This window comes from Rhincodon typus, chromosome 10 (assembly GCF_021869965.1).
Source record: "Rhincodon typus isolate 14 chromosome 10, sRhiTyp1.1, whole genome shotgun sequence".
NCBI classification, from domain to species: Eukaryota; Metazoa; Chordata; class Chondrichthyes; order Orectolobiformes; family Rhincodontidae; genus Rhincodon; species Rhincodon typus.
In genome coordinates, this window is record NC_063341.1 from 31,415,006 (window position 1) to 31,440,692 (window position 25,687).

Below are 25,687 nucleotides of genomic sequence, written 5' to 3' on the forward strand. Positions count from 1 at the left end.
GTGAGAAGAGAGAGATTTAAAAAACATATGAGAGGCAAATTTTTTACACAGAGGGTGGTTTGTGTGTCGCATGAATTTCGTGAGGAAGTGGTGGATGCGGGTACAATTACAATGTTTAAAAGACATTTAGATAGATACCTGAATAGGAAAGGTTTGGAGTGATATGGGCCAGGAGCAGGCAGGTGGCACTAGTTTAGTTTGGGATTATGTTCAGCATCGACTGGTTGGACTGAAGGGTCTGATTCCATGCTGTATGACTCTACGACTCGCCATATTTGTCCCACTGTCCCAACGTTGCTTACCATACCCCAACAGGGGAAAATTCCCCGCCCCCCCCCATTGAGTTGCAAAGCACTTTATTAATGCATCAAACAGTCTTTTAAATGACTTAAGTATTTGCTTCAATATCCTACCAAAAACATTAGCATTGAGAGTAATTTATATTTTGTTATACTGATGTGTTGGAATCCCAAAGTACATTGGATGATTTTAGCACTTAATTCCAAAATGTGTATTTTTTTTTTTAAATACAGGACTGCTACAGTGTCAATTAAAGTGGCAGATTGGCAAAAACTGTGGGGCTAATGGGATGTAACACCTGAACGTGTCAAAAAAAACTGAGAGACTGGACTGTGACCCTGTAACTACAAAAATACAAATGGCTGATAAAACCTCTGCTCAAAATCAAGCCACTCTCTACAGATATGTCCCACATTCCCTTTGAAGAATATACAAGGAGGGGGGTTAAAAAATAGTTTCAACTCTGCTGGACTGTGTTAATGGGATGAACATTCTTGTGTGTACTAACCTGGGTTCAAGCATTAGCGTGCTGTGAAGGTCACAGTCGAAGAACTATCCCCTAGCCACCCCTGTGTTGATGACAAAGGCCCTCTCTTATATTGAGTTCTAGATGTCAGCTAGCTGCCAACCAGACACAAGGGAAACAGGACAATAAAAGGGCTCTATCTTATCCTGAATGCTGGAGTTCAATCCCAATCAAAGGAATCCGAACAAAAGAATCTCAACCAATCTGCAAAACTAAGGATCTGAAACTAATTTAAATATGAAATTAAATATTACCATCAACACGAACAGTAGCCCTAACGCAACAGCTACAATGTTCAACTATTTACTCTTCACAAACATTTGAGAGATAATCCATACATCTAAATTTCATCATTTTGAATTCACCCTTCTTTCTCACAGTGTGTATGCATGTTGTGTTACTATTTCTTCTTGCATGGTGTAATTAATAACTCTTTGTTAATTTAAGAAAGCCTTGTTAAAGTGTCTCCTTTGAAATATAAATTTTGGTCTGGGTCAAAGCTATCCAGAAGAGAAGGAATCCTTTTAAGTTAACCTTATTGTAACCAATTTAGTGGTAGTTGATAAAAGATGGGGTGCTAGTTCCTGAGATGCCTTGGGTGGATTCACTGCCAGCAATCCATGTTAATATTAGTCTAACCTATTGCGGGGCGGGGGGAGAGGTCAGTTAGTTCTGTTGGCTAGATCACTAGTGTCTGGTGCAGAATCAAAGACTATACATTGTCTTAAGCTATACATAGCCAATAATCTTTCTCTTATGGAGAAAGATTCCCATGGTCCTTTGTCGATTATAGCTCCTTGCATTCTAGGCTTCATACCATGTGGATAAAGATGCCTGCAAAACATTTTTTGAAGGAAAATTGGCTCAATCATGATGAGCAGTAAATAGCTTTATCCCTTTATTTATTAGCATGTTGTATTACACCTGAGATGCATGATAGTCACTTCTAAGACATCAGACTCATATCAAGATTATGTAAACATTATTGCAATTAGAACATTCTGATATAGAACTTAGAGATGACCAGAGTTGTAGTTGTTCTGTTAATTCCTCCCAGGAGTAGCCCTTTATGTCATGACAGGTGGAACTTGTGATGTCAGGTAACCCTTTTAGTTACAAATTGCCTTGTTTAATTCTCTCTCTACAAATAGATACAAATAGATCCGTGTAAATACTGTCTGATGGCTCTGCTGAGGGATTATGTGCAGTTGGGGGCTAAATTAAAATACAGAACCACAATGATGGTGATCTCCAGATCACTATCTGACCCATGTGCAAATTGGCATAGTCTAAATAATACAGTGTAGGGCTAAGTATGTGGTTTAAAGATTGGTGTGGGAGAAATTAGGACCATACTAGGATTAGTGTCCTGGCAAATTGTATAACTAGGGTTTTAAAGTAATTAGTGAAGGGCATGTTCAATTGATGGGAAGTTTAAATAATAAAAATAAATGAGATTCCTAAGTGTAGGGTAATGAAAAGGCTAACAATAATCAGAGGGTAATAGGAAGAGGGAGAAGATATATTCAGAATAGTGCAGCAGAAATTAGAACCAGAGAGCGTGATCAAAGCTTAAGGCTCCTTTTTTTTTAAATCTGAATGCAAGCAACATTTGTAATAAAACAGATGAGTTGACAGCACAAATAGAAATGAATGACTGCCTTGATTGCTATTACAGAGGAAGGGTCACAGTGGCCAAAACTAGAAACTCAATACTCAATATTTATTTGATACTTCAGAACAGGCAAAAAGGAAACGGAGGTGAGGTACCAAGGTGTAGAGCTTGATGGACACAGCAGGCCAGGCAGCATCAGAGGAGCAGGAAAGCTGACGTTTCAGGTCTGGACCCTTCTTCAGAAAATGGTGAAGTAGTTTTATTAATAAATGAATGCCCCTCAAGCCTACATCAACCTTTCCAACAAAATCATGGCTGATCTTCCTCAACTCTTCTTTCATACTAGCTCCTCATAGCCGCAATGTCGCTGATATTTCAAAAATCTATCTACCTGCTCTTTAAATACATCTAGTGGTCTAGTGTCCACAATGCTCATAAGAAATTCCTTTGCACCTCAGTTTTAAATGTGTTCTCTTATTCTGTGAACAATTAATACATACAAGGACTTTGCAGAGGAAGGGACAGTAATTTGCACGGATGGTGGGCTCGAGTGCCTTTTTTTTTTTTGACCCCTCATCTTGTTTTCCATTAAAACCATGATATTGATACAATCATCCACAATATATTCATTGATGGTAAGGGCCTTGCTCAAAAGCGAGCAGACATCTTGGAGGTGGGATGAGATCCTCTGTTGGAGGCCCCAGGGTCAGCAATGGAAAAAGTGAATTGAACAGGAAGGAGATTGACAAAGTTATTCCCCGAATGATGTGCTGCGGGATTAATTCAATAGGAGATGACAACAGCTCACAATATTGCAAATAATTTTAATTCTTTGCTTGAAGAAATTTTTCTTGATATTTTGAATTTGCTTTTCACTGGTTTCAGCCTATAAGGTAATGATACTCTACGTTCAACCATTTAGTATTTTATGTGTAAGGTTCCCTTTCAGCTGCCCTTTCATTAGCTTAATATACTTCAGTTCTTTGCTCATAAATGAATTCTTTCACGCAGGGTCCACAACATGGCTGCTCCATGTACCTTGTTCCTTCAGCTTAATTTCACTCTTGACTCTCTTTGGATGGTTGATTTTTTTTTTAAATAAATTCTCTTTTAGCACTTAGCTATCACACTTTCAGTTTTATTTTTTGTTCAGTTAAAGAACTGCAAAATGCTGGAAATCTGAAAAAAAAAAACCCAGAAATTGTTGGAAAAACCTCAGCAGGTCTGGCAGCATTTGTGGAGAGGAAGCAAGTTTTGGGTCCAATGACCCTTCTTCAGAACATTATCTTGCCTTCTGTTTTGAAGAAGGGTCACTGGATCTGAAACCTGCTTTTGCCCCACAGATGCTGCCAGGCCTGTTGAGTGTTTTTCAGCAATTTTTGTTTTTGACACTTTAACTGAACTTAGTTAACCAGATTAGAATTGAAGCAGAGGCAGTGCTAAGTTTTCTTGAGTAAAGCAAATGGAGCTTTATTACCTGTCATATTGAGAAAAAACTGAAAATGCAACAACAAACACATGCACACAAACATGGTTAATAAAGTTTTAAATGAAAGAAGGTAGTGGTGAAGCTATCCATGTCTTGGAATTCTCTGTAAATAGGTTTTATTGTTCCAAGTTGCTCTTCTTCAGCTGGTTCCTGATTTTGAGAGAAAGTAGAGAAGAGCTTTCAGTATCCTTGCTGTTAACAGTCCATGACAGAGATAATAAGAACTGCCGATGCTGGAGTCAGAGATAACTGTGGAGCTGGAGGAACACAGTGGGCCAGGCAGCATCAGAGGACCAAGAAAGCTGACGTTTTGGGTCGGGACCCTTCTTCAGAAATGAAGTTCATGTTGTTTTCTCTCTGCGCTATCTCTTTGTGGATTCTGGTGTCTGTGGCATCATTTTATTCAAGGTTGTAGGCAACGTTTCATCTCTCAATGTGTGAATTTCTCATGCAAGTATGAGTGAGACAAAAGATGCAAATTCCTTGAAATAGCCACTTCGGAGCCTCTACATTTGCATATTTCATGTGGGTTGCCTGGGCTTTTCAGATGATCACAGCAGCCACTTTAGGCCAGTAGTGTCTTTTTTAAAAATGATTTTTTAGCCTATGAATGAGTCAGGTATTCAAATCAAAAGTTGTATGTTAATTGTGCATTTTAACTGTGATGACAACTCCCCTGTGAATGTTTTCCTAATATTGTGATGACCAAATTGAATATAATGATTGTGGTGCCTACGACCAGAGCTTGTATAGTGGGATATAATGGCATCCTACCAAGTATTTCTAACCTAATTTATTTAAATTAATCTTTAGGATTCTAATAATTATAAATTCAAATTGGGAGAGTTGGGAGAAATGCCAGAGTATTCATATTTTATGATTAGTGCTGAATGACATCCAATAATTGTAAAATGTTTGTCACAGTATAAAATAATTGACTAGCCTTTGTTTCATTTTATATTTCCAGACATGGAGATGACTTGATAGTTACACCATTTGCACAGGTAGGTTTAATTTTTAACTGCTGTTGTCATAAAATAGGGATATATTTCCTGAACTCTTATTTGAGCATATACATTCTTTCACGTCAGATATTCTTTCATTCCTTTATTTTGTTACCGTTTCACTGGTTTAGCAACCAGACCACCTGTTCTCGGAATTCTGAGAATGCCACTCTGAAGTTTGACACTGAGAGTCTGTCCACATGTGATCTACAGGTTTATATTCCCTCTGAAAGTTTACTACTTCCTTATTAAGAAGAGTTGTCCAATAATTCAGTTTCTTCCTCACAGCTGACAAAATAAATGGTTTGTGATTTTCCTCTTGTCTCTTGAGAGCAATAGCTCATTTTGGGGCATAAACATAAAGATAGTAGTTGACTACTAGTACCCTGCCTAAATAGTGGATATATTTTTCTATTCTAGTTCTGTCAGTTGCCCAGCAAGCACAGATGGAATTTGGTGGTGAATTGTTCAGGCGATGCTCTACCATCCTCCACTTGACATCAGTATGTGAAGTGTATTGAAGTGCATTACATACCCCTTTGAAACTCAGTGGACATATTATCATTTATCTAAACTACATATGCCCTTGTTTTTCAGACTTAGCTAAAAATGTTTAATTATAAGAAATCCCCTCAGATATTTCAGTGGGTTTTTAGATGTCGCAACTAAGTTCTTAACTGTTTTATACTTGGGCAGTTCCACCCCCAGTCACTGTATGATGGTCGATGGACATGATTCAGCAATGAATGCTAGAGGATAATTTGTCCACATAGCATGTTTCCCCACAAGTATGGCTGGATGACATTTAAACATAATCCCTTAATTTTTTTTCTCCTGATTTCCCTTGGGTCAGTGGGAGTGAAATTGGTCATTTCCAGTCACATGAAATGGGCAAATAGTGATTCTGCAACTCAGTTTCATTCTCAGTACGTATGATTATAGCACCACAACTGCTGTCCAGCTAGTTGCCTTAACTTGGAAAGGTATTTGAACCGAGCACCTTATTCACATTTCTGATTTAATTTCCAATCAAGAAACACTTCTACGTGTTGATTTATCTGGGCAAAGTAATCTTTAAATTGTATGAATAAACCATAGTGCACTTTTGTTTTAGGTATTGGCCAGCTTGCGAAGTGTAAGGAGCAATTTCTCGGTACTAACAAACATTCATGGAGCATCAAGCAAGTAAGCCCTTGACAAATGTTTTTTTTTTAATGGGAACCCTGAAAACAAGTGGGAGCTGAAAATTTGTGGTATTTAGAGCAATATTGCGGTATGGCTCAGATGTTCCAATATCTGGATAAGGGAAGCATTTGCACGTTGCAAAGAAGCAGGTGTGTCTAAATCGGCATCAGGGATTTAATAATTGAGTGCAGACAGACATTTACTAGTGCAATTAATGTCCTTAGAAAACACCTACAAGCCATTTCTAGATGTTGTTGAATCTTGGTTGGAGTAAAAGATGGAGCCTTGGATTTCCTCAATCTTGAATGACTCACCAGGGAAACGGAGGCAGATTTGACATACAGCTCGGGTCAGCATTTCAACATATTTTTATCTCATCTCAGTACAAGTTCATTTATTTTATTAGCTGTCCTAATTCTTTTGCAAAATAATCTTTGTGTAGGTACAGGTCATTTTTAAAATTTGAGGACATCAAACTAACAAGATAAATATGCGAGGCACCTGACTGTGCTTGTAGCAATGCATTAGATGAAAGAGAAAATATTCTTTCCTACCCCCATATCTGAAGAATTGTCTGCTTTTACTTCAGATTTCCAGAATCCGCAATATAGTGGGATACAGTCCATTGTCTTCCACAGTTGGGTCAGCTTATCTGTGGAGGGAGGTTGTAAGGGATCAGCCTTGATCTTACTGCAGGATAAAGGGGCCAAATGGTCTACTCCTGGTCCTTATTCAATATCACGCATTTATAAGAGCAGCTAAACACTTAAAATCTCTATGGTGCATCAGGCTGGGGTGCAGGTGGAAGCTTCTACTCAGATTGGAAACACCAAACTTGTGGGGAGTTAAAATGATGCTGGAAGATTAGCAATGTTTTAGCAGGAGGGAGAAGTCCCTATAAAGCTCACAACTTAAAGACAGGCCTGGAGCTTAATATTTGCAGGCTGAGAATGGAAAGGATCCAAAGTAAATTCTGGGGTGTGAAGAATCATTTTAGACTAATTCTACAAGAATTGAAAATCTAAAAAGGACAGTTTAACATAAATCTCCTCATGTTTTTTTCCCATCGTTATGTTAGTAGTTCTGTTCTCTAGTCTAAAGTATAATTTGCCTGCAAAAGTAGTGTTATGTCAGTACTGTTTTTAGTGTTTGTCACAGAAAATGTGTTTAAATGTAAAATCTTAGGCGATCTTTCATCTTGTAACTAAAAGTTCAAATTTACTCTTTGTGAACGTTATCTGTCTCTATGCGATCAGAATGAAGCTCTATTATACTGATTACTTTTAATTTCCAATTGTTGTAGCTACAGGTTTTGCAATGCATAATACAAATTACATGTTTCCATTTTTTTTTTCGATTTATTCATTTGTGGGATGTGGTCATTGCTGGCTGGCTGGCCAGCTTTCATTACCTGTCCTTAGCTGCCCTTGAAAAGGTGGTGGTGAGCTGCCTTCTTGGACTGCTGTAGGCCACATGCTGTAGGCTAACCCACAATGCCCTTAGGGAGGGAATTCCATGATCTTGACCCAGCGACAGTGAAGGAACGGCGATATATTACCAAGCCAGGATGGCTTGGAGGGGAACTTGCAGGTGGTGGTGTTTTCATATATCTGCTGCCCTTGTTCTTCTTGAAGTGGTCATGGGTTTGAAAGGTGCTGTATGAGGATCTTTGATGAATTTCTGCAGTGTATCTTGCAGATAATACACACTGCTGCTGCTGAGCGTTGGTGGTGGAGGAAGTGGATGCTTGTAGATGTAGTGCCAATCAAGCGGGCTGCTTTGTCCTGGATGGTGTTAAGCTGCTTGAGTGTTGGGGCTGCAGTCATCCAGGCAAGTGGGGAGTATCCCATCACACTCCTGACTTGTGCCTTGTGAATTGGGGGACAATCTCTGGGGAGTCAGGAGGTGAGTTACTCGCCACAGTATTCCTAGCCTCTGACTTGCGCTTGTAGCCACTGTCTTTATGTGGTGAGTCCAACTGAGTTTCTGGTAAATGAGGATTTCAGTGATGGTAACACCATTGGCTGCCAAGGGCCGATGGTTAGATTGTCTCTTATTGATGATGGTCATAGCCTGGAATTGGTGTGGTGTGAATGTTACTTGCCACTTGTCAGCCCAAGCCTGGATATTGTCCAGATCTTGTTGCATTTGAACATCGACTATTTCAGTATCTGAGGAGGCACAAATGGTGCTGAACATTGTGAAATCATTGGCGAACATCCCTGCTTTTGACCTTATGATGGAGGGAAGGTCATTGATGAAGCAGCTGAAGATGGACGGGCAAAGGACTCTACCCTGAGGTACTCAAGAAATGTCCTGGAGCTGAGATGACTGACATCCAACAGCCATGACTATCTTTCTTTGTTTCAGATATGACTCCATCAACCAGAGAGTTTGCCCCCTGATACCCATTGATTCCAGTTGATCCAGGGCTTCTTGATGCAGCCGGTCAAATGCAGCCTTGATATTAAGGGCTGTCACTCTCATCTCACCTCTGGATTCAGCTCTTTTGTCCATGTTTGAACCGAGGCTGTAATGAGGTCAGGAGCTGAATGGCCCCGGTTGAACCCAAACTGGGCGTCACTGAGCAGGTTATTTCTGAGTAGGTGCTGCTTGATAGTACTGTTGGTGACACCTTCCATCACTTTACTGATGATCAAGAATAGACTGATGGGGTGGCAATTGGTCATGTTGAATTTATCCTGCTTTTTATGTACAGGACATACCTTGGTAATTTTCCACGTTGTAGGGTTGATGCCAGTGTTGTAACTGCACTGGAACTGCTTTGCTACGGGAGTGGCAAGTTCTGTAGTACAAGTCTTCACTACTATCATGGTAATGTTGCCAGGGCCCATAGCCTTTGCAGTATCCAGTGTCTCCAAAGGTTTCTTAATATTATATGGAATAAATCAAGTTGGCTGAAGACTGGTATCTGTAATGCTGGGGACCACTGGAAGAGACCGACATGTATCATCCACTCACCCTCCTGTCTGAAGATTGCTGTAAAAGTTTCAGCCTTCTCTTTTGCACTGATGTGCTGGGCTCTTCCATCATTGAGGATGGGGGTATTTGTGAAGCCGCCTCGTCCTCCAGTGAGTTATTTAATTTTCCACCACTATTCATCACTGGATGTGGCAGGACTGCAGAACTTAGACAGAGCTAAACGATCAGATCTATCACTTGCTGCCTATGCCATTTGGCATGCTAGTAGTCCTGTTTCGGTGGCTTCACCAGGTTGACACCTCATCTTCAGGTATGCCTGGTGCTGCTCCTAGCATGCCCTCCTGCACTCTCCGTTGAACTCTCCATTCATTCTTTCATGTGATGTGGGCATAGATGACTAGGCCAGAATTTATTGCCCAGCTGATCCCTGTGGCATGCCACTTGCCTTGCCAAATCATTTATGTTTACTCTTAAATGCTGATTTTCGAATTGGCTGAGTGTCACTTTCAGAGTGTTTCATGGAAGTTTTCTCTCAGTGGACTCTTGTGATTATTTTACACAGTTCTCCATTGCTCACCTCATTTTGTCTGCACTATCCTCCATGGGGCCATACTCTCACTCTTGTATGTTCACCAGTGGCAGAAGTATTCGCCTCTGTCTGGACATTCCAGGACTAATGTTGCTGATGCCCAGTTCTGTAGCAGATCAATCACTGTCAGCCACAAGTAGCCCTTTGCAGTACACTTAGTGGGAGGGAAATGAAACATGAAAAAGAAAAGCTTCTTTGGGCACAAGTGGCATGGGCAACATTCCATTGGAATCAGAAGCTCACAATGGTGTTATCACTTGTCTGATCAACTGCCATTGTAATGGCAGCTACAAAAATGAAATCTGAAGAAGGGTCCAGACCCGAAACATCAGCTTTCCTGCTCCTCTGATGCTGCGTGGCCTGCTGTGTTCATCCAGTTCTACATCTTGTTGTCTCAGACTCCAGCGTCGGCAGTTCCTGCTATCTCTCATTGTATAGACTGCCTGTTCTTAGTGACCATACAATGTTAGAACCCTCTCTACACAAGTGTGACTTTTTCCTTAATGCCCAGCTTTGCTGAACACCCTGTTATTGTTCGGTGTGGGAGCATCACATGTTGGAAAGCTTTTAAACAATTAAAATTGTTAACATTTATTGAACAATACGAAGAGTAAAGAGAAAACAAATAATGAAAAGTCGCATTTGCTTCTGAGATTAATCAGAAACTGCTTAGTTTGAGCAATGACAAATTTGCAACCAATGAATTTTCACTTCATCCAACTCCGAACTATTAGAAGCAGTTGTCAATTAAATCCTGCCTGGCTTGTTGTACCTGATTCTGCACTGCTGTATCATGATAAAGATGATGTTCCCCTTGCTGATTTGTCCTCATCGTCCTCCTCAGAAAAGTGCTGTTGCTCTACTTGCTGTTCAGAGTCCATTTCATCCCCTTTGCCTGCTCCAGTTGTACAGAACAATATGTCAGGATTATGTAGCACACTCTGTCTGAACTGTACTGAAAGACAGTATTGTGTAAGCCCCACTCCCCACCAAACCTCATGGGAACCTCATCTTCAGCAGGCTTATTGTCTGCCCCACAAGGGCACTGGTTGAGAATGGGCTGAATTGTATGTATGTTTCGCATCAGTCAGGGGGCAATGGAACGGAGTTATCAGCCAAGATTGCAAAGGGTAGTGGTACTTTAACAAACACCTTTTGGAAATCCAATTAAATTACATTTACTGGTTCCTTTTAACTATCCTGCTTGTTACTTCCTCAAAGAACTACAATAAATTTGTCAGGCATGATTTCTCCTTCGTGAAGTCATGTTGGCTGCTTTATTTTATTAGGTATTTCTAAATGTTAAGCAATTACATCCTTTATAGTAGACTAACATTTTTCCAATGGCAGACATGAAGCTAACTGACCTATAGTTACCAGTTATTTTTGTGTGTCTCCCTTTATGAATAAAGGTGTTAAATTCACAAATTTCCAATCTTCTGTGACTTTACCCAAATCCGAGGAATCTTGCAACATTATTATTATTGATGAATCCATTATCTCTGTATCTTCTTCTCTTAAATAAGACCATAAGAAGTAGGAACAGGAGTAGTCTGTTCAGCCCTTCAAGCATGCTGCATCATTTAATAGGATCACAGTTGATCCAACATGACCACTTTCCTGCTTTTTCCCCATAACCCTTGATTTACGTAGTATTCAAGAATCTATCTATCTCAGCCTTTGCCCCCACAACGGTCTCTGGCAAGGAGTTCCAGAGGCAATCAATCCTCTGAGGGGATAAATTCCTCCTAAACTCAGTCTTAAATTCTGAGACTATGCCCTCTGGCCTTAGACTCTCCCACGAGTGTTTACCCTGTCACAACTCTTAAGAATTCTATGTGTTTTAATCAGATGCCCCTCATTTTTCTAAATTCCAATGAGTACAGTCCCAACCTCTTTAACAAAAACAGCAGTTGTCGCAAAAGCTCAGCAGGTCTGGTAGCATTTGTGAAGAGAAATCAGAGTTAACATTTCAGGTTCAATGACCCTTACTCAGAACTGTTTAATCTTTGCACGTAAGACAGTGTCTCCATACCAGGATTCATCCTATTTAACCTCCTCTGAACTACCTCCAATGAAATGATACCTTTTCTTAAATAAGGGGACCAAAGCTCTCATAGTTCTCCAGATATGGTCTCACCAGCATGTTGTAAGTTCCAGTAAGACTTCCCTTACACTTCAACCCCTTCGAAATAATGGCCAATATTCTGTTAGCCTTCCTGATTACCTGCTGCACCTGTGTGCTAGCTTTCTGTGTTTTATGCACAAGTACCCTCAAGTGCCATTGTGTTGGAGCTTTCTGCAGTTTTTCTCCATTTAAATAATACTTTGTTCTGTTGTTATCTTTTCCAAAATTAACAACTTCATATTCTCCCACATTATATTCCATTTGTCAACTTTCTGCCCACTTAATGCATCTATCAATATCTGTCTGTAAACTATTTTACAATCCAAGGATGCATCCCATCATGTCCAGTGGACTTGTCAGACTTTATCCCAATTATTTTGCAGAATACCTTTTCTCCAGTGATTGATATTGTGTGTATTTTCTTCACTGCCCTCGCCCCCTTGCCCCCTCCAGCACCTTTAGGCCCTTTGCGTTTTAGTATTTTTAGAATGCTATTAATGTTGCATACCATTAATCAATTCCTTTGCCAGCTCATGGTACTTAATTATTATTTCCCTAGTCTTGTTCTTTAAGCAGCCTCAGTTCACTTTGGTGTCACTCTTTCTTTTTATACATTTTAAAGAAACTATTTTTGTCCATTTTTATAGAAGATGCTAGTTTGCCCTCATAGTTTATTTTCTCCCTCTTTGCTTTTTTTGGTAACCTTTTGTGGGTTTTAAAACTTACAATGCACCAAAAAGGATGGAGTATGTTTGCTCCTTCAGTTTGATACTATCCTCAACTTCTTTGTTTAATCCCCTTCCTAGATCCCTTCTTCCTTGATGGGATATATCTTTGCTTTGAGACGTAAACTATTTTCTCAAATGTTGGCCACTATTCCTCAATTGTCTTTTCTGCTAAACTCCTTTCCCAGTGCACTCCAACCAACTCAGCTCTCATCACTGTGTAATTGTATTGATTTAAGTTTTTTTTCTAACAAAAGTTTGTCACTTTCAAACTGAATGCATAATTCTATCATGCTATGGTCACTGTTCCTTAGGGGTTCTCTTATTCTGAGTTCATCAACCTACCTCATTACACACCATCAGATCCAAAATATCTTGATCTCTCATTAGATCCACAACCTATTCTCCCAGGGAACTGTCTCAAATACACTTTCTAAATTTTTCTTCATGGATACCTTTGCCATCTAAATTTTGCCAATATGCATGAGAATTAAAGTCACCCATGATTAGTGTACTTTTTTTTACTGGCCCTCATGATCTCATTTTTTGACTTTTGTCCTAAAAAATAGGTGAGCTATAGGATACTCCTGTGTGTGTCATCTTTCTCTTGTCATTTTCTACCACCAACCACATGGATTCTATATTTAATCCAAGATTAATTTTGCTTTCATACTATTTCCAACTCAGAATAATAAAGCTACCTTCCCTTCCTACCCATCCTTTCAAGAAGTCACATCCTCTGAATATTTAGTTGTCAACTTAGATCTCTTTGGAGTTATGTTACTGTAATGGCAATAAGATCACACACATTAACTCCCATTTGGGCTGTTAAATCACTTATTTTGTTCTGAATCCAATGTGCATTTAAGTTAAGAGCCATTAATTTTGTCTTTTTACTGTTTATTCCACTTTGACATTATTTGCTGCTGTTTTCTTATGCTTTTTGTCCTTGGTATCATTACCAAAATAGTTACCCTGCAATGCTGCCATATCCTTTTACTTTGTAAGCCTATCTGTCCCTTCTCCCAAACCACCTTCAGCGCCTTGTAATTGTTTTAGCATCTTCTCTCACTTCCACCGTTTTTATTTACAGCTGTTCTTGGGATGTTATTTGTATCCTATTCGGTGAAGATAGATGCCGAATACCTGTTCATCTGCCATTTCTTTATTAGTTTCCCAGATTTGTAGAGGACCACACTTTCTTTACTTTCTTCTGTTTTTAAATGCCTATGGAAACAATTTTTGTTTTATATTTCTAGCCAATTGTCTCTCATACTTTAATTTTTCCTCATTGTTCTTTTAGTCATTGTTTGCTTTTCTTATATTCTGTGCAATCTTTTGGCCTATCACTAATCTTGCTGAACTGAAAGCCTTTTATTTCAATTTGATACTGTCTAAACTGCTTTACTTAGCTTCGGCTATTTGCATCCTTCCCCTAAAGTCTGTCTTCATCCATGGAATGTATCTTTGCAAATTTATGAAATGTCTCATTAAATGTATTCAATTCCATCTCTATGGACCTACCTGTAACTTAATTTCCAAGTTTAGTTTTACCAGCTCTGTCTTCTTACGATCATAACTGCCCTTATTTGCTTTTGAAACGCTAGTCTCAGATCCACTGTTCTTTCCCTGAAACTGATTAAATTTTGCAATCTTATTGTGATCACTGCTGAGCAGGGAGCATCTTCATCATAAGATTAATTAATTAATCATGTCTCATTGCAAGTTACCAAATCTAAAATAACCTAATCTGTGCTTGGCTCAGGAATGTGCTGCTCTGAGAAACAGTCTCATAAACACTCTGAGAGATCATCTTGGCGGCTTGTCATTCTGATTTGTCCAACCTACATGTAGGAGAATTCACCCATGATTATTGCCATACCTATCTGACAAACCACTATTATATCTACCTGCAGATCCCTTCCTACATAATTGTTACTGTTTGAGCACCTATAAACTACTTCCACAAGGGACTCTGTATCTTTACTATTTCTTATCTATATTCAAAGAGAGGTAATGTTTTGATCTCACAGCTAAGCTCACCTCTCTTGTAGTAATAACCCCTTTAATGAACAAAGTTGCCCGTCCAAATTTTCTTGGCCTACTATCCTTCCGAAATGTCTTGGACACAGCGCATGCCATTTTGGAAGTATGTCTATTTAAGATCAGTGGATTCACATATTTATTCCTATCTGAGCTACTGCTCATTCATTTTGTTATCAATGCTATGAGTATTCAAATACATAGCCTTTCTGACATTTTATGATTTTTGCAGCCTTTTTAACCTTGTCTGCTGACGCATTCTGACATACGTACTTCCTGTCAATTCATGCTATATTCTAATTATGATTTATTTTGTTGTAACCTGGTTCTCTTGCTATGTTTTCTCCCTGTATTATATTTTCACACACTTGATCTACCACCCCATTATTTATCTTCAAGCCATCTCCACCAATCTAGCAATATGACTCGTTAGAACACTGGTCCCACTGGTTCAGGTAAAGACCATCTCAATAGCACAATTTCCGCTTACCCCAGTATTGGTGTCAGTCCTGCATAGGTTAAAACATATTCTTCCACAAACTTTGACCATGCATTAAAGTCTGTTATCTTATTTGCTCTATGTCCAATTTGTTCATGGCTTAGATAACCCAGATATTATTTATTTTCGAGAGTTCGCCTTTCTATTAATCCCCTTGTTGCTTATATCTCACAAGCAGAAACTCTTCCCCAGTCCTACCTACTTTTCGACTGAAAGTTCTTTTTCTTCAGCCCAAGGCAGATGATCTGAGCTCTGCAACAGGGGAGGTACAACAGCCATCTGAACTCTTATTCCCAGCCGCAGAGAACTGTGTCCATCCCCTGATTATGCTACCTCTTAGTAGCATTGCATTCCTATTAACTGGCTTTTGATACCATTATACCATAGTCTTATTCATGTTGCAGCCGTTGCTTTCAACAATACAATTTGCAAGCACCTTAGACTTTTGGACACCGCAGAGACTGAGATTCCTCCTCTTCTACTTTCTTGATCCCCATATTTGTGAGGAGAGTACACGAGATTTGGAGATGCTGCGTGAATGGGCAAGTAGTGAAGAAGATTATCTCGGAGTACAACAGGACCTTGATCGGTTGGGCCAATGGGCTGAGGCGTGTCAGATGGAGTTTAATTTAGATGAATGTGAGGTGTTGTGTTTTGGTAAGGCAAACCAGGACAGGACTTGTACAATTAATGGCAGGACCCTGGGGAGAATTTCCAAACAAAGAGACCTAGGGGTGTAGGTGCATACTTCCTTGAAAGTGGAGTCACAGCGAGATAGGGTGGTGAAGAAGGCGTTTGGCTCACTTTGCCTTCATTGGTCAGAACATTGAGTAAAGGAGTTGGGACATCATGTTGCAGCTGTACAGGACATTTTTGAGGCCACTTCTAGAATAATGTGTACATTTCTATATGCCCTTCTGTAGGAAGGATGTTGTTAAACTTGAAAGGATGCAGAAAACATTTAAAAGGATGCTGCAGGGACTGGAGGGTTTGAGCCATAGGGAGGGGATGAATAGCCTGGGGCTTTTTTCCCTGGAGCGTCAGAGGCTGAGGGGTCATCTTATAGAGGTTTATAAATCATGAGGGGCATGGAAAGAGTGAATAGCCAAGGTCTTTTTCCTAGTGTGGGGGAGTCCGAAACAAGGGGCATAGGTTTAAGGTGAGAAGAAAAAGATTTAAAAGGATCTGAGCGGTAACATTTTCACACAGCAGGTGGTGCGTGTATGGAACAAGCTGCCTGAGAAGGTGGTGGAGACAGGTACAACTACAGCATTTAAAATGCATCTGGATGGGTATATGAATAGGAAGGATTTAGAGGGATATGGGCCAAATGCTGGCAAACAGGACCAGGCAAATTGGCATGTCTGGTAGGCACAAATGAGTTGGACTGAAGGGTCTGTTTCCGTGCTGCATGACTCTGAATGTGGCAAATGGAAAACAATTTGGAGAAATGTGATGATTATTCACTTTGAGAGGAAAAATAAAAAGATACAGAATATTTATTCATTGGTGAAGGCCAGGATGTGTTGAAATTCAAATGGACATTAGCTTTCCTCCTCCATAAATACTAAAATTTTAACATGTAGGTACAGTAAGCAATCAAGAAAGCAAACATTATGTTGGCCTTTTTACAAAAGGACTTGAACATGTTAGTAAAGATGTCTTACAACAATTATATGGAGCCTGGCACATTCTGAGTATCCTCAACTAAGGATTGATGGCAAAAAGGGATTAAAACAAAAGTTTACCAAATTAATTCCTGGGATGCAGATTTCCATGAGGAAAGATTGAACCTAGAGATTGGATCTATATTATCTGGAGTTTTGAAGAATGTGACATGATCTCATTGAAACATTTAAAATTATTGAAGGGCTTGACAGGGTAGATGTCAGATGGACATATTCCCTGGCACATGAGTCTAGAACCAAGGGATATGGACTTAGAATAAGAGACAGGCCATTTAGAACTGAGATGAGGAATTTCTTTACTCAGAAGGCAGTAAATCTTCAGAATTCTGTATCCGGATGGCTGGAGGCTAAGTCCTACAGCACATTCAAGACTGAGATTGATTGCTAGATTTCTACATATTAAAGACCTCATGCGTACGAGGATAGTGAAGGAAAATGGTGTTAAGTGAAAGACAGCCATGTCACAATCTGATTGAATGGTGCAGCAGGCTCAAAGGGTTGAATGGCTTACTCCTCCTCCTATTTCTTGTGTTCTTAAATCTGCTTCATACCTTCTTGTCCCTGATCATGGACTGAATCAGAAGTTGTAGGCTATTTAGTTTAGAAGGATCGGGGAGGAGGTGGGGAAGAGACTGATTGAAACTTAGACAAACCTGAGAAGACTGGATGTGGTGGATTTGCAGAAGAGGTTTCTGATAGTAGGAAAGACTAGGTCCTGAGGGCACAGCCTCAGAGTGAAGGGCAACCCTTTATAACTGAAATAAGGAGGAATTTCTTTAGTCAGAGGGTGGTGAATTTGTTGGAGAAGTGTGACTGAATTCTAGAAGGGCCCAAGTAACTTAACAATATATCAGTGTGGTGTAGTGTTTGTAGCCTGGCTTCCAAATCATTGACTCTGAGCCGAAGCTTTTCGAGCCATGTATACTTACTACAGATATGATTGCCCTGAATCACTCTGGCGTCCATTTCGTACCCTGGAATTTGCAGTTGCAATATAACACCTCCATTGACAGCTTTATTATATGTTGATAATTACGTATAATTAAACCATAAGACACTGGAACAGCATTAAGCCATTTGTCCCATTGAGTCTGCTCCACGATTCGATCATGGTTGATATATTTCTCAACCCCATTCTCCTGCCTTCTCCCTGTAACCCTTGATCCCCTTACCAATCAACAGCATGTCTTAAAGACACGCAATGACTTGGCCTCCATAGCTTTCAATGGCAATGAAATCCACAGAGTATCCACCCTTTGAGTGAAACAACTCCTCTTCATCTCAGTTCTAAAGGGTCGTCCCTTCACTCTGAGGTTGTGCCTTCTGGTCCTAGTCTCTCTGACCAGTGGAAACATCTGGTCCAGCCCTCTCAGGATTCTGTAAGTTTCAATCAGGTTTCCCCTCATTCTTCTAAACTTCAGCAACTCAGCTCCTCATGTCATAAGCCCGTCATTCCTGGGATTATTCTTGTAAACCTCCTCTGACGCCAGCACATCCGTCCATTGTTCCGGGGCCTAAAACTGCTCACAGTGTTCCAAATGCGGTCTGACCAGAGCATTATACAGCCTCAGCAGTACATTTCTGCTCTTGTACTCTTCATCTTGAAATGAATGCTAACAATGCTTTCCTAACCACCATCTGAACCTGCATGTTAACTTAAAGAGAATCCTGAATGAGGACTCCCAAGTCTGTTTGTGCCTCAGATTTCCAAAACCTTTCTTTGTAGAAAATAGTCTGCACCTCTATTCTTCCTACCATAGTGCATAACTTCAGATTTTCCCACACTGCATTCCACCTGCCACTTCTTTGCCCACTCTCCTAACCTTTCCAAGTCCTCTGCAGCCTCCCTGTTTCCTCAATATACTGTCCCTCCATCTATCTTTGTGTCATTTACAAACTTAGAAACAATGCCGTCTGTTCCTTCATCCAGATTGGTAATATATAACACGAATAGTTGTAGTCCTAACATGGACACCTGCGGAACATGACTGGTCAATGGCTGCAATCCTGAAAAAGACTGCTGTATCTCTATTCTGTGCCTTCTGCCAGTCAGCCAATCCTCTATCCATGCCAGTATCTTGCCCCTAACACCATGGGCTTCAAACTTATTTAGCAGCCTTCTATGTGGCACCTTGTCAAATGCCTTCTGGAAATTCAAATAGATCACATCCACTGGCTCTCCTTTGTTTAGCTTGTTCATTGTCTCCTCAAAGAATTCCAGCAGATTTGTCAGGCATGACCTCCCCTTGATGAAGCTGTGCTGATTCCACCCTATTTTACAATGTACTTCCATCCTTAATTATGGATTGTCAAATTTTACCAGCAATGCAGATCAGACTAACCTACCTAGAGTTTCCTGTCTTCTACCTGCCTCCCTTCTTAAACAAGAGTGTTACACTCACCATTTTCCAGTCCTCTGGGACCTTCCCTGACTCTAGTAATTCCTTGAAGATCACCACCAATGCCTCTACAATGTCCTCAGCTATCTCCTTCATAACTGTAGGGTGGTTGTCTATCTGGTCTGTGTGTTTTATCCACCTTCAGACCTTTCAGGTTCCCCAGCATCTTCTCTTTAATGATGGTCACTACACTCAGCTCTGCCCCCTGATTCTCTTGTTGTTCTGGTATGCTACTCATATCTTCCACTGTGATGCAAAGCACCTAACCAGTTTCTCCACCATTTCTTTGTTCCCCATTACTACCTCCCTAGCCTTATTTTCTGGTGGTCCAATGTCCTCTCTTGCCTCTCTTTTACATTTTAGATATTTAAAAAAACACTTGCGATCTTCTTTTATATTACTAGCCAACTTACACTCATATTTTATCTTCTTCTCCCCCTCCTGCTTATTGCTTTTTATCCTCTGCTGCTTTTTAAAGGCTTCTCGATCCTCTGGCTTCCCACTGATCTTCACCACATTGTATGCTTTTGCTTTTATACTGATCCTGACTTGCCTTGTCGGCCAAGGTTGCCTCATCCTCCCCTCAGTATATTCTTCTTGGGATTAATTTCTGTGCCTCCTGAATTAGCCCCAGAAACTCCTACCATTGCTGCTGTACTGTCTTCCCTGCTAGGCTTCCCTTCTAATCACCTCTGACCGCCTCTTCCCTCATGTCTTTGGAATTACCTATACTCAATTGTAATACTGTTACATCTGATTCCAGCTTCTCCCTCTCAAACTACAGCGTAGTTTCTTTCATATTATGGTCACAGCCCCCTAGAGCTTTCTTCACCTTAAGCTCCCTAATCAAGTGTACCTCATTACACGTTACCAAATCCAGAATTGCCTGTTCCCTAGTGGGCTCTACTACAAGCTGCTCCAAAAAATGTAGATATTCTACAAATTGTTTCTTGAGATTCACTACCAATTTGATTTTCCCAGTGCACCTGCAAATTAAAGTCCCTATGTTTATTGTAGTAGAGTCTTTCTTACATCCCTTTTCTATCTCCTCATTTATTTTCTTCCAAACATTCCAGATTACATCTAGGAGGCCTGTACACAACTCCCATCAGGGATTTCTTTCCTTTGCGGTTCCTCAACCCTACATGCAAAGATTCTAACCCTTCTGACTCTATTGATTTAATTTTATTTCTACCAACAAGGCAACACCACCCTGTCTGCCCATCTGCCTGTCCTTTCGATCGGATGTGTATCCTTGGATATTTAGTTTTCAGCCCTGATCCCCTTGCAGCTGCATCTCTGTGATACCACAGCATTGTATCTGCCAAATTCAATCTGCACTACAAGCTTATTTACCTTGTTTTGTACACTACCTGTATTTAAGTGCAACACCCCTCAGCCCTGTGTTGACTGCCCCCCTTCTCATAGTTGACCCCTCATCTGCTGTGCCTGAAGTTAGTGTCCTGACGTTTTCTACACTCTCTGAGCTTGGTTGTTCTGGAAACTTTAATAACCTCTACTAAGCATCCCCCCATCCCATCTTAACCTTTTCCATAATTTCCCATACAGCTGAACCCACCCTCAGTGATTTAGTTTAAAGACCGATGTAATTAATAAACATTGTGCAACTTTTGCTATTGATTATAAACCTTACATTTATAAATAAATTACATATGTTTTGAAAAATAACAAAATATTCACTACCTAATTATTTACCTCCATTTTTCCTCTAAACACAGTCAGTCCGTGGACTGAGCACAGCCCACTCCTCCACCTGTTCAATGAAGTCTTTGCCACTCTCACAGTTCAATGAAGTTTTGTCTACCCTCATGCTGTTTTATGTAGTCTCTTTGTCCTGGATCCTGGCAGATTAATATCTGATATCTTAGGAAAACTGGAGCTCAGTATCACATTTGTTTTCACCTTACTCTTCTCATCTTAAAATCTATTCCCATGGTATCATGAATCACAACAGACTTGTACCCAGGTAAAGATGCTTTAAGTTAAGCTTGTATATTCTGTCCAAATGAGAGAAATGTGATTAGGTAACACTGCGCTAACCTTCTAAATGCTGTTTTAATTGTAAGTTGTGCATTCACAAAATATTGATGTTGGAATGCTCTTGAGCAACAGACAATGTATTGACCTTTGATTTTTTTTTTTCTTTTTTTGATTCATTTACGGGATGCCTGCATCTTCGGGAGGGTTTAAACTAGTGTGGCAGGGTGTTGGGACCCGGAACAATAGGCCAGTAAGTACAGGGACTGGGGACAAAAGAGAAACTGAGATATGCAGAGCGCAGAGTAAGAGCAGGCAGAGGGAAGTTGCAGGGCTCAGAGGAGCTGGAGGTCTGGAGTGCATTTACTTCAATACAAGAATTATAACAGGTAAGGCAGATGGACTAAGAGCATGGATTACTGCATGGAATTATGATGTTATTATGACGATTACGGAGACATGGTTAAAGGAGGGACAGGACTAGCAGCTTAAGATTCCATTTGCTGTTTTAGACAGGACGGAAAGGAAAACAAAAGGGGGTGGGGGTTGCATTGCTGATTAGGGATCACATCGCAGCTGTGTTGAGGGAGGACACCTTGGAGGGATCTTGCAGTGAGGCATCATGGGTGGAGCTCAGGAATAGGAAAGGTGAAATCACAATGTTGGGAATTTTCTATAGACCTCCCAACAGCCCACGGGAAACAGAGGAGCAGATATATAGTCAGAATCTGAAAAGGTGTGAAAAAGCAGGGTAGTCGTGGTGACTGACTTCAACTTTTCTCTTATTGACTGGGACTCCCTTAGAGCCAGGGGCTCAGATGGAGAGCGATTTGTTAGATGTGTCCAGGAGGGCTTTTTGAGACAGTATGTGGCCAATCCAACCAGAGAAGAGGCCATATTAGACTTAATAACTCGGGAATGAGCCAGGACAGGTGATCAATGTTTCAGTAGGAGAGCATTTTGGATTAAGTGACTCTATAAAATTTCGAGTAGTCATGGAAAAGGACACAAGTGGCCCTCAGGTGAGGGTGCTTAATTTGGCAAGGGCCAGTTACATCCAGACTGGGCAGGAACTGGGGAATCTGGATTGGGAGCAGTTATTGGAGGGCAAATCTATGTCTGGCATGTGGGAGGCTTTTAAAAACCAGTTGATTAAAGTGCAGGACATGCATGTCCCTGCAAAACTGAAGGATAGGAATGGCAGAATTCAGGAAGAATGGAAGACAAAGGAAATTGTAAGCTTAGTCAAAAGGAAAAAGGAAGCATATGATAGGTCTAGGCAGCTACAACCTGACAAAGCCCTTGACGAGTACAGAAAAATTAGGAAGGAACTTAAATGCAGAATTAGGAAGGCTAAAAGAGGATATGAAATATCTTTAACAAACAGGCTCAAGGAGAATCCTAAAGCTTTTATGCATATATTAGAAGAAAGAGGGTAGCAAGGGAAAGAGTAGGCCCAGTCAAGGACAAAGGAGGGGAGTTATGCATTGAGCCAAAGGATGTCAGAGAGATCCTCAATGAGTACTTTGTATTGGTATTCATCAAGGAGATCAGGGCTGAGTGTGTGAATATTCTAGAGAATGTCAGTATATTGAAGGAGGATGTTTTGGGTATCCTAAATTGCATTAATGTAGACAAATTCCCAGGGCCAGATGGGATCTATCCCAGGTTTCTGTGAGAGGCAAGGGAGGAAATAACTGGGGCATTAGCAGATATCTTCACATCTTTGACCACAGGTGAGATTCCAGAGGACTGGAGATTAGCTAATATTGTTCCCTTGTTTAAGAAAATAAGCAGGGATAATCCAGGAAATCATAGGCCAGTGACCCTGAAGTATGTAGTGGGGAAGCTCTTGGAGATAACAAAAACAAAGTTGCTGTAAAAGCTCAGCAGGTCTGGCCACATCTGTGAAGGAAAAAACAGAGTTAACGTTTCAGGTCTGGTGACCCTTCCTTAAGTCCTCTGTTTGCAGTATATATAAATGATCGTGAGGAAAATGTGGGTGGTCTGAATAGCAAGTTTGCAGATGACATGAAGATTGGTGGAGTTGCTGATAGTACTGATGATTATGAAAGGATGCAACAGGATATAGATTGGTGACTTGGGCACAGAAATGGCAGATGGAATTTATCCAGACAAATGTGAGATGATGCATTTTGGAGGATCAAGTTTAGGTGTGAATTATATTATAAATGGCAGAACCCTTAGGAACATTAACATACAGATGGATCTGGGCATGTAGAACCACAGTTCCCTAAAAGTGGCAATACAGGTGGCCAAGGTGATTAAGAAGGCATATGGCATTCTTGCCTTCATTGGCCAGGGCATGGAGTACAAGAGTTGGCAAACCATGTTGCAGCTATATAAACCCTTGTAAGGCCGCATTTGGTGTACTGTGTGCAGTTTTGTTCACCACACTACCAGAAGGATGTGGAAGCTTTGGAGAGAGTGCAGAGAATGTTCACCAGGATGTTGCCCAGTCTCAAGGGCATTGACTATGAGGAAAGATTAAAAAGACTAGGATTGTTGTCACTGGAAAGACGGCAGATGAGAAGATCTGATAGAGGGCTACAAAATTGAGAGGCATAGATAGGCTGGATAGTCAGAGGCATTTTCCCAGGGTTGAAGTTTCAATTACAAGGGAGTGAAGGTTCAAGGTGAGATGGGGAAAGTTTAAGGGAGATGTGTGAGGGAAGTCTTTCACACAGAGAGTGGTAGGAGCCTGGAATGCACTGCCAGGAGAGGTGGTGGAAGTAGGTACATTGGCAACATTTAAGAGGCATCTGGATGGTTACATGAATAGGGAGGGAATAGAGGGATATGGACCGAATAAGGGCAGAAGGTTTGTTTTTTAGTTTAGCTAGGACATGATGATTGGCACAGGCTTGGAGGGCTGAAGAGCATGTCCCTGTGCTGTACTTTCTTTTGTATTTTTGTTCGGCTAGACCAGCCTTTATTGTCCATCCTTAATTGTCCAGAAGAATCAACCACATTACCGTTACAGCATAGTCCGTAAGAAACAATGATCAGAGTTCTCTTGGTGGCTTAGCTAGTCCAGACAGTGAGACTCAGGTTTGATCAGTTACTTCACCACAAGCAGGGCAGTATTAGGGGGCATTAAAATTGGTTCAAACATCAATGAGTGATAAAGGTACAATTTGCACAATCCAGTTATTGCTGCTGGAAAGTGTAGATCTGTGGATATCTAACCAGGACAGGACTGGGTTTGGTTGTGATGCAACCTTTTGTGAAATAGCCTATCACACCTCTCTGTCCAAATTCGCATGAGAGCCAAATACTGAACAACTACTGGTGAATGTGAAATTGCAGCCTGGCGAAAGAAGACTGCTGAAGCTTTAGTTTTAACAGAACCACCTGGAGAGAAATTAAGCTGGGTATAAGCTGTAACTCTAGCCACCCATTGCTATTAGTGGGTTTGGTTAAAATCATGGCATAAGTAGAGCAAAGGTGAAACCTAGAAAAGCATGAGTAACTTCTTTCATTTTGCAGCAGAGTGTATTTGCTTCAGAAAGCTGGTACTGTAGAGGGCACACTTCACCACATTGTGAGGAAGCTTGTTTTCTCAGAGAGTGAAAATAAACATGCAAATGAGAATACAATTTCTGACATGATTTGTTTAATCATCTGGATGTTGCCTTCGTAAAATTATTTAGTGCAATAATAGTGATCAGATAGTCTTCTCTTTGGCTTATGGTTTTATGGAATACTTTCTTGCATCTGGAAATGCTAAATCACTTCGCATCCTGGGTGCTTGTTTAGAATTTTCCAGTATTTGTTGAGATTCTCAGGAGTGTTATTTTAATAATTGTGCAGCAGCTCCATTGTGGATTCATCTGTACACTCTGAGATTGCAAAAGGAGTGGGCTGGTATCATTTGGTGCATGAGAGTGAAGAAACGCAGTTGAACGTTGAGAAGCATCTACACAGTATTTTGCAAGAACTATGTTTCAAATTTGATGATGTTAGTAGATTAACGATGGGTTGAATGAGTGTGAAAGTCCTTTTGCTGGGAAATTCATCATGAAGTTTGAATGGGCAAGCTCCTGAGATGATTACTGTTTGAGCTGCATAGGATGAAATTGAGGAATTCTTTTAAAATTCTTTCACGTGATGTGGATGCCACTGGCCAGGTGCCACACATTCTGCAGAACAGAAAACCTAGAATGCAGATCATTGACTGTTGCTTGGCCAGCAGGTCTATGTACAGGAAGCCCAGACTCTGCCGGGGCATGTCCTCCAGGTGAATTGTGTACTTTGGGCTGGTAATCAGAGAGTGGAGGGAGTGTGTGGTGCAGGTTCACAGGAAACATTAATGAGAAGTGGAGTTGCGGTGGATATACAGACATCCAGAAGAATGTTAGGAAAGGAATTCTGGAACACAATGGTAGTGAAGGAACAGTGATTGTCCGTCCAAGCCAGACTGGTGAGCATCTTGGAGTGGAGCTTGCAGATGGTTCCTGTGCATCTGATGCCTTTGTGCTTTTAGTTAGTAGGGACCATGTGTTTGCAAGAGACTGTCAAAGGAATCTTAGTGA

The 25,687-nt window shown here is 40.6% G+C and overlaps 1 protein-coding gene across 5 annotated transcripts in view; it reads left to right on the top strand.

Moving 5' to 3' along the window:
• Window positions 1-25,687, top strand: part of pde4ba (phosphodiesterase 4B, cAMP-specific a) — a 547,072-nt gene that overhangs the window by 408,169 nt on the left and 113,216 nt on the right. For all 5 annotated transcript variants that reach the window (XM_048601743.1, XM_048601742.1, XM_048601745.1 and 2 more), the window contains 2 exons: window positions 4,898-4,934; window positions 6,049-6,119. In XM_048601743.1, the coding sequence (XP_048457700.1) occupies window positions 4,898-4,934; window positions 6,049-6,119 (108 nt within the window). The remainder of the gene's footprint in view (window positions 1-4,897; window positions 4,935-6,048; window positions 6,120-25,687) is intronic.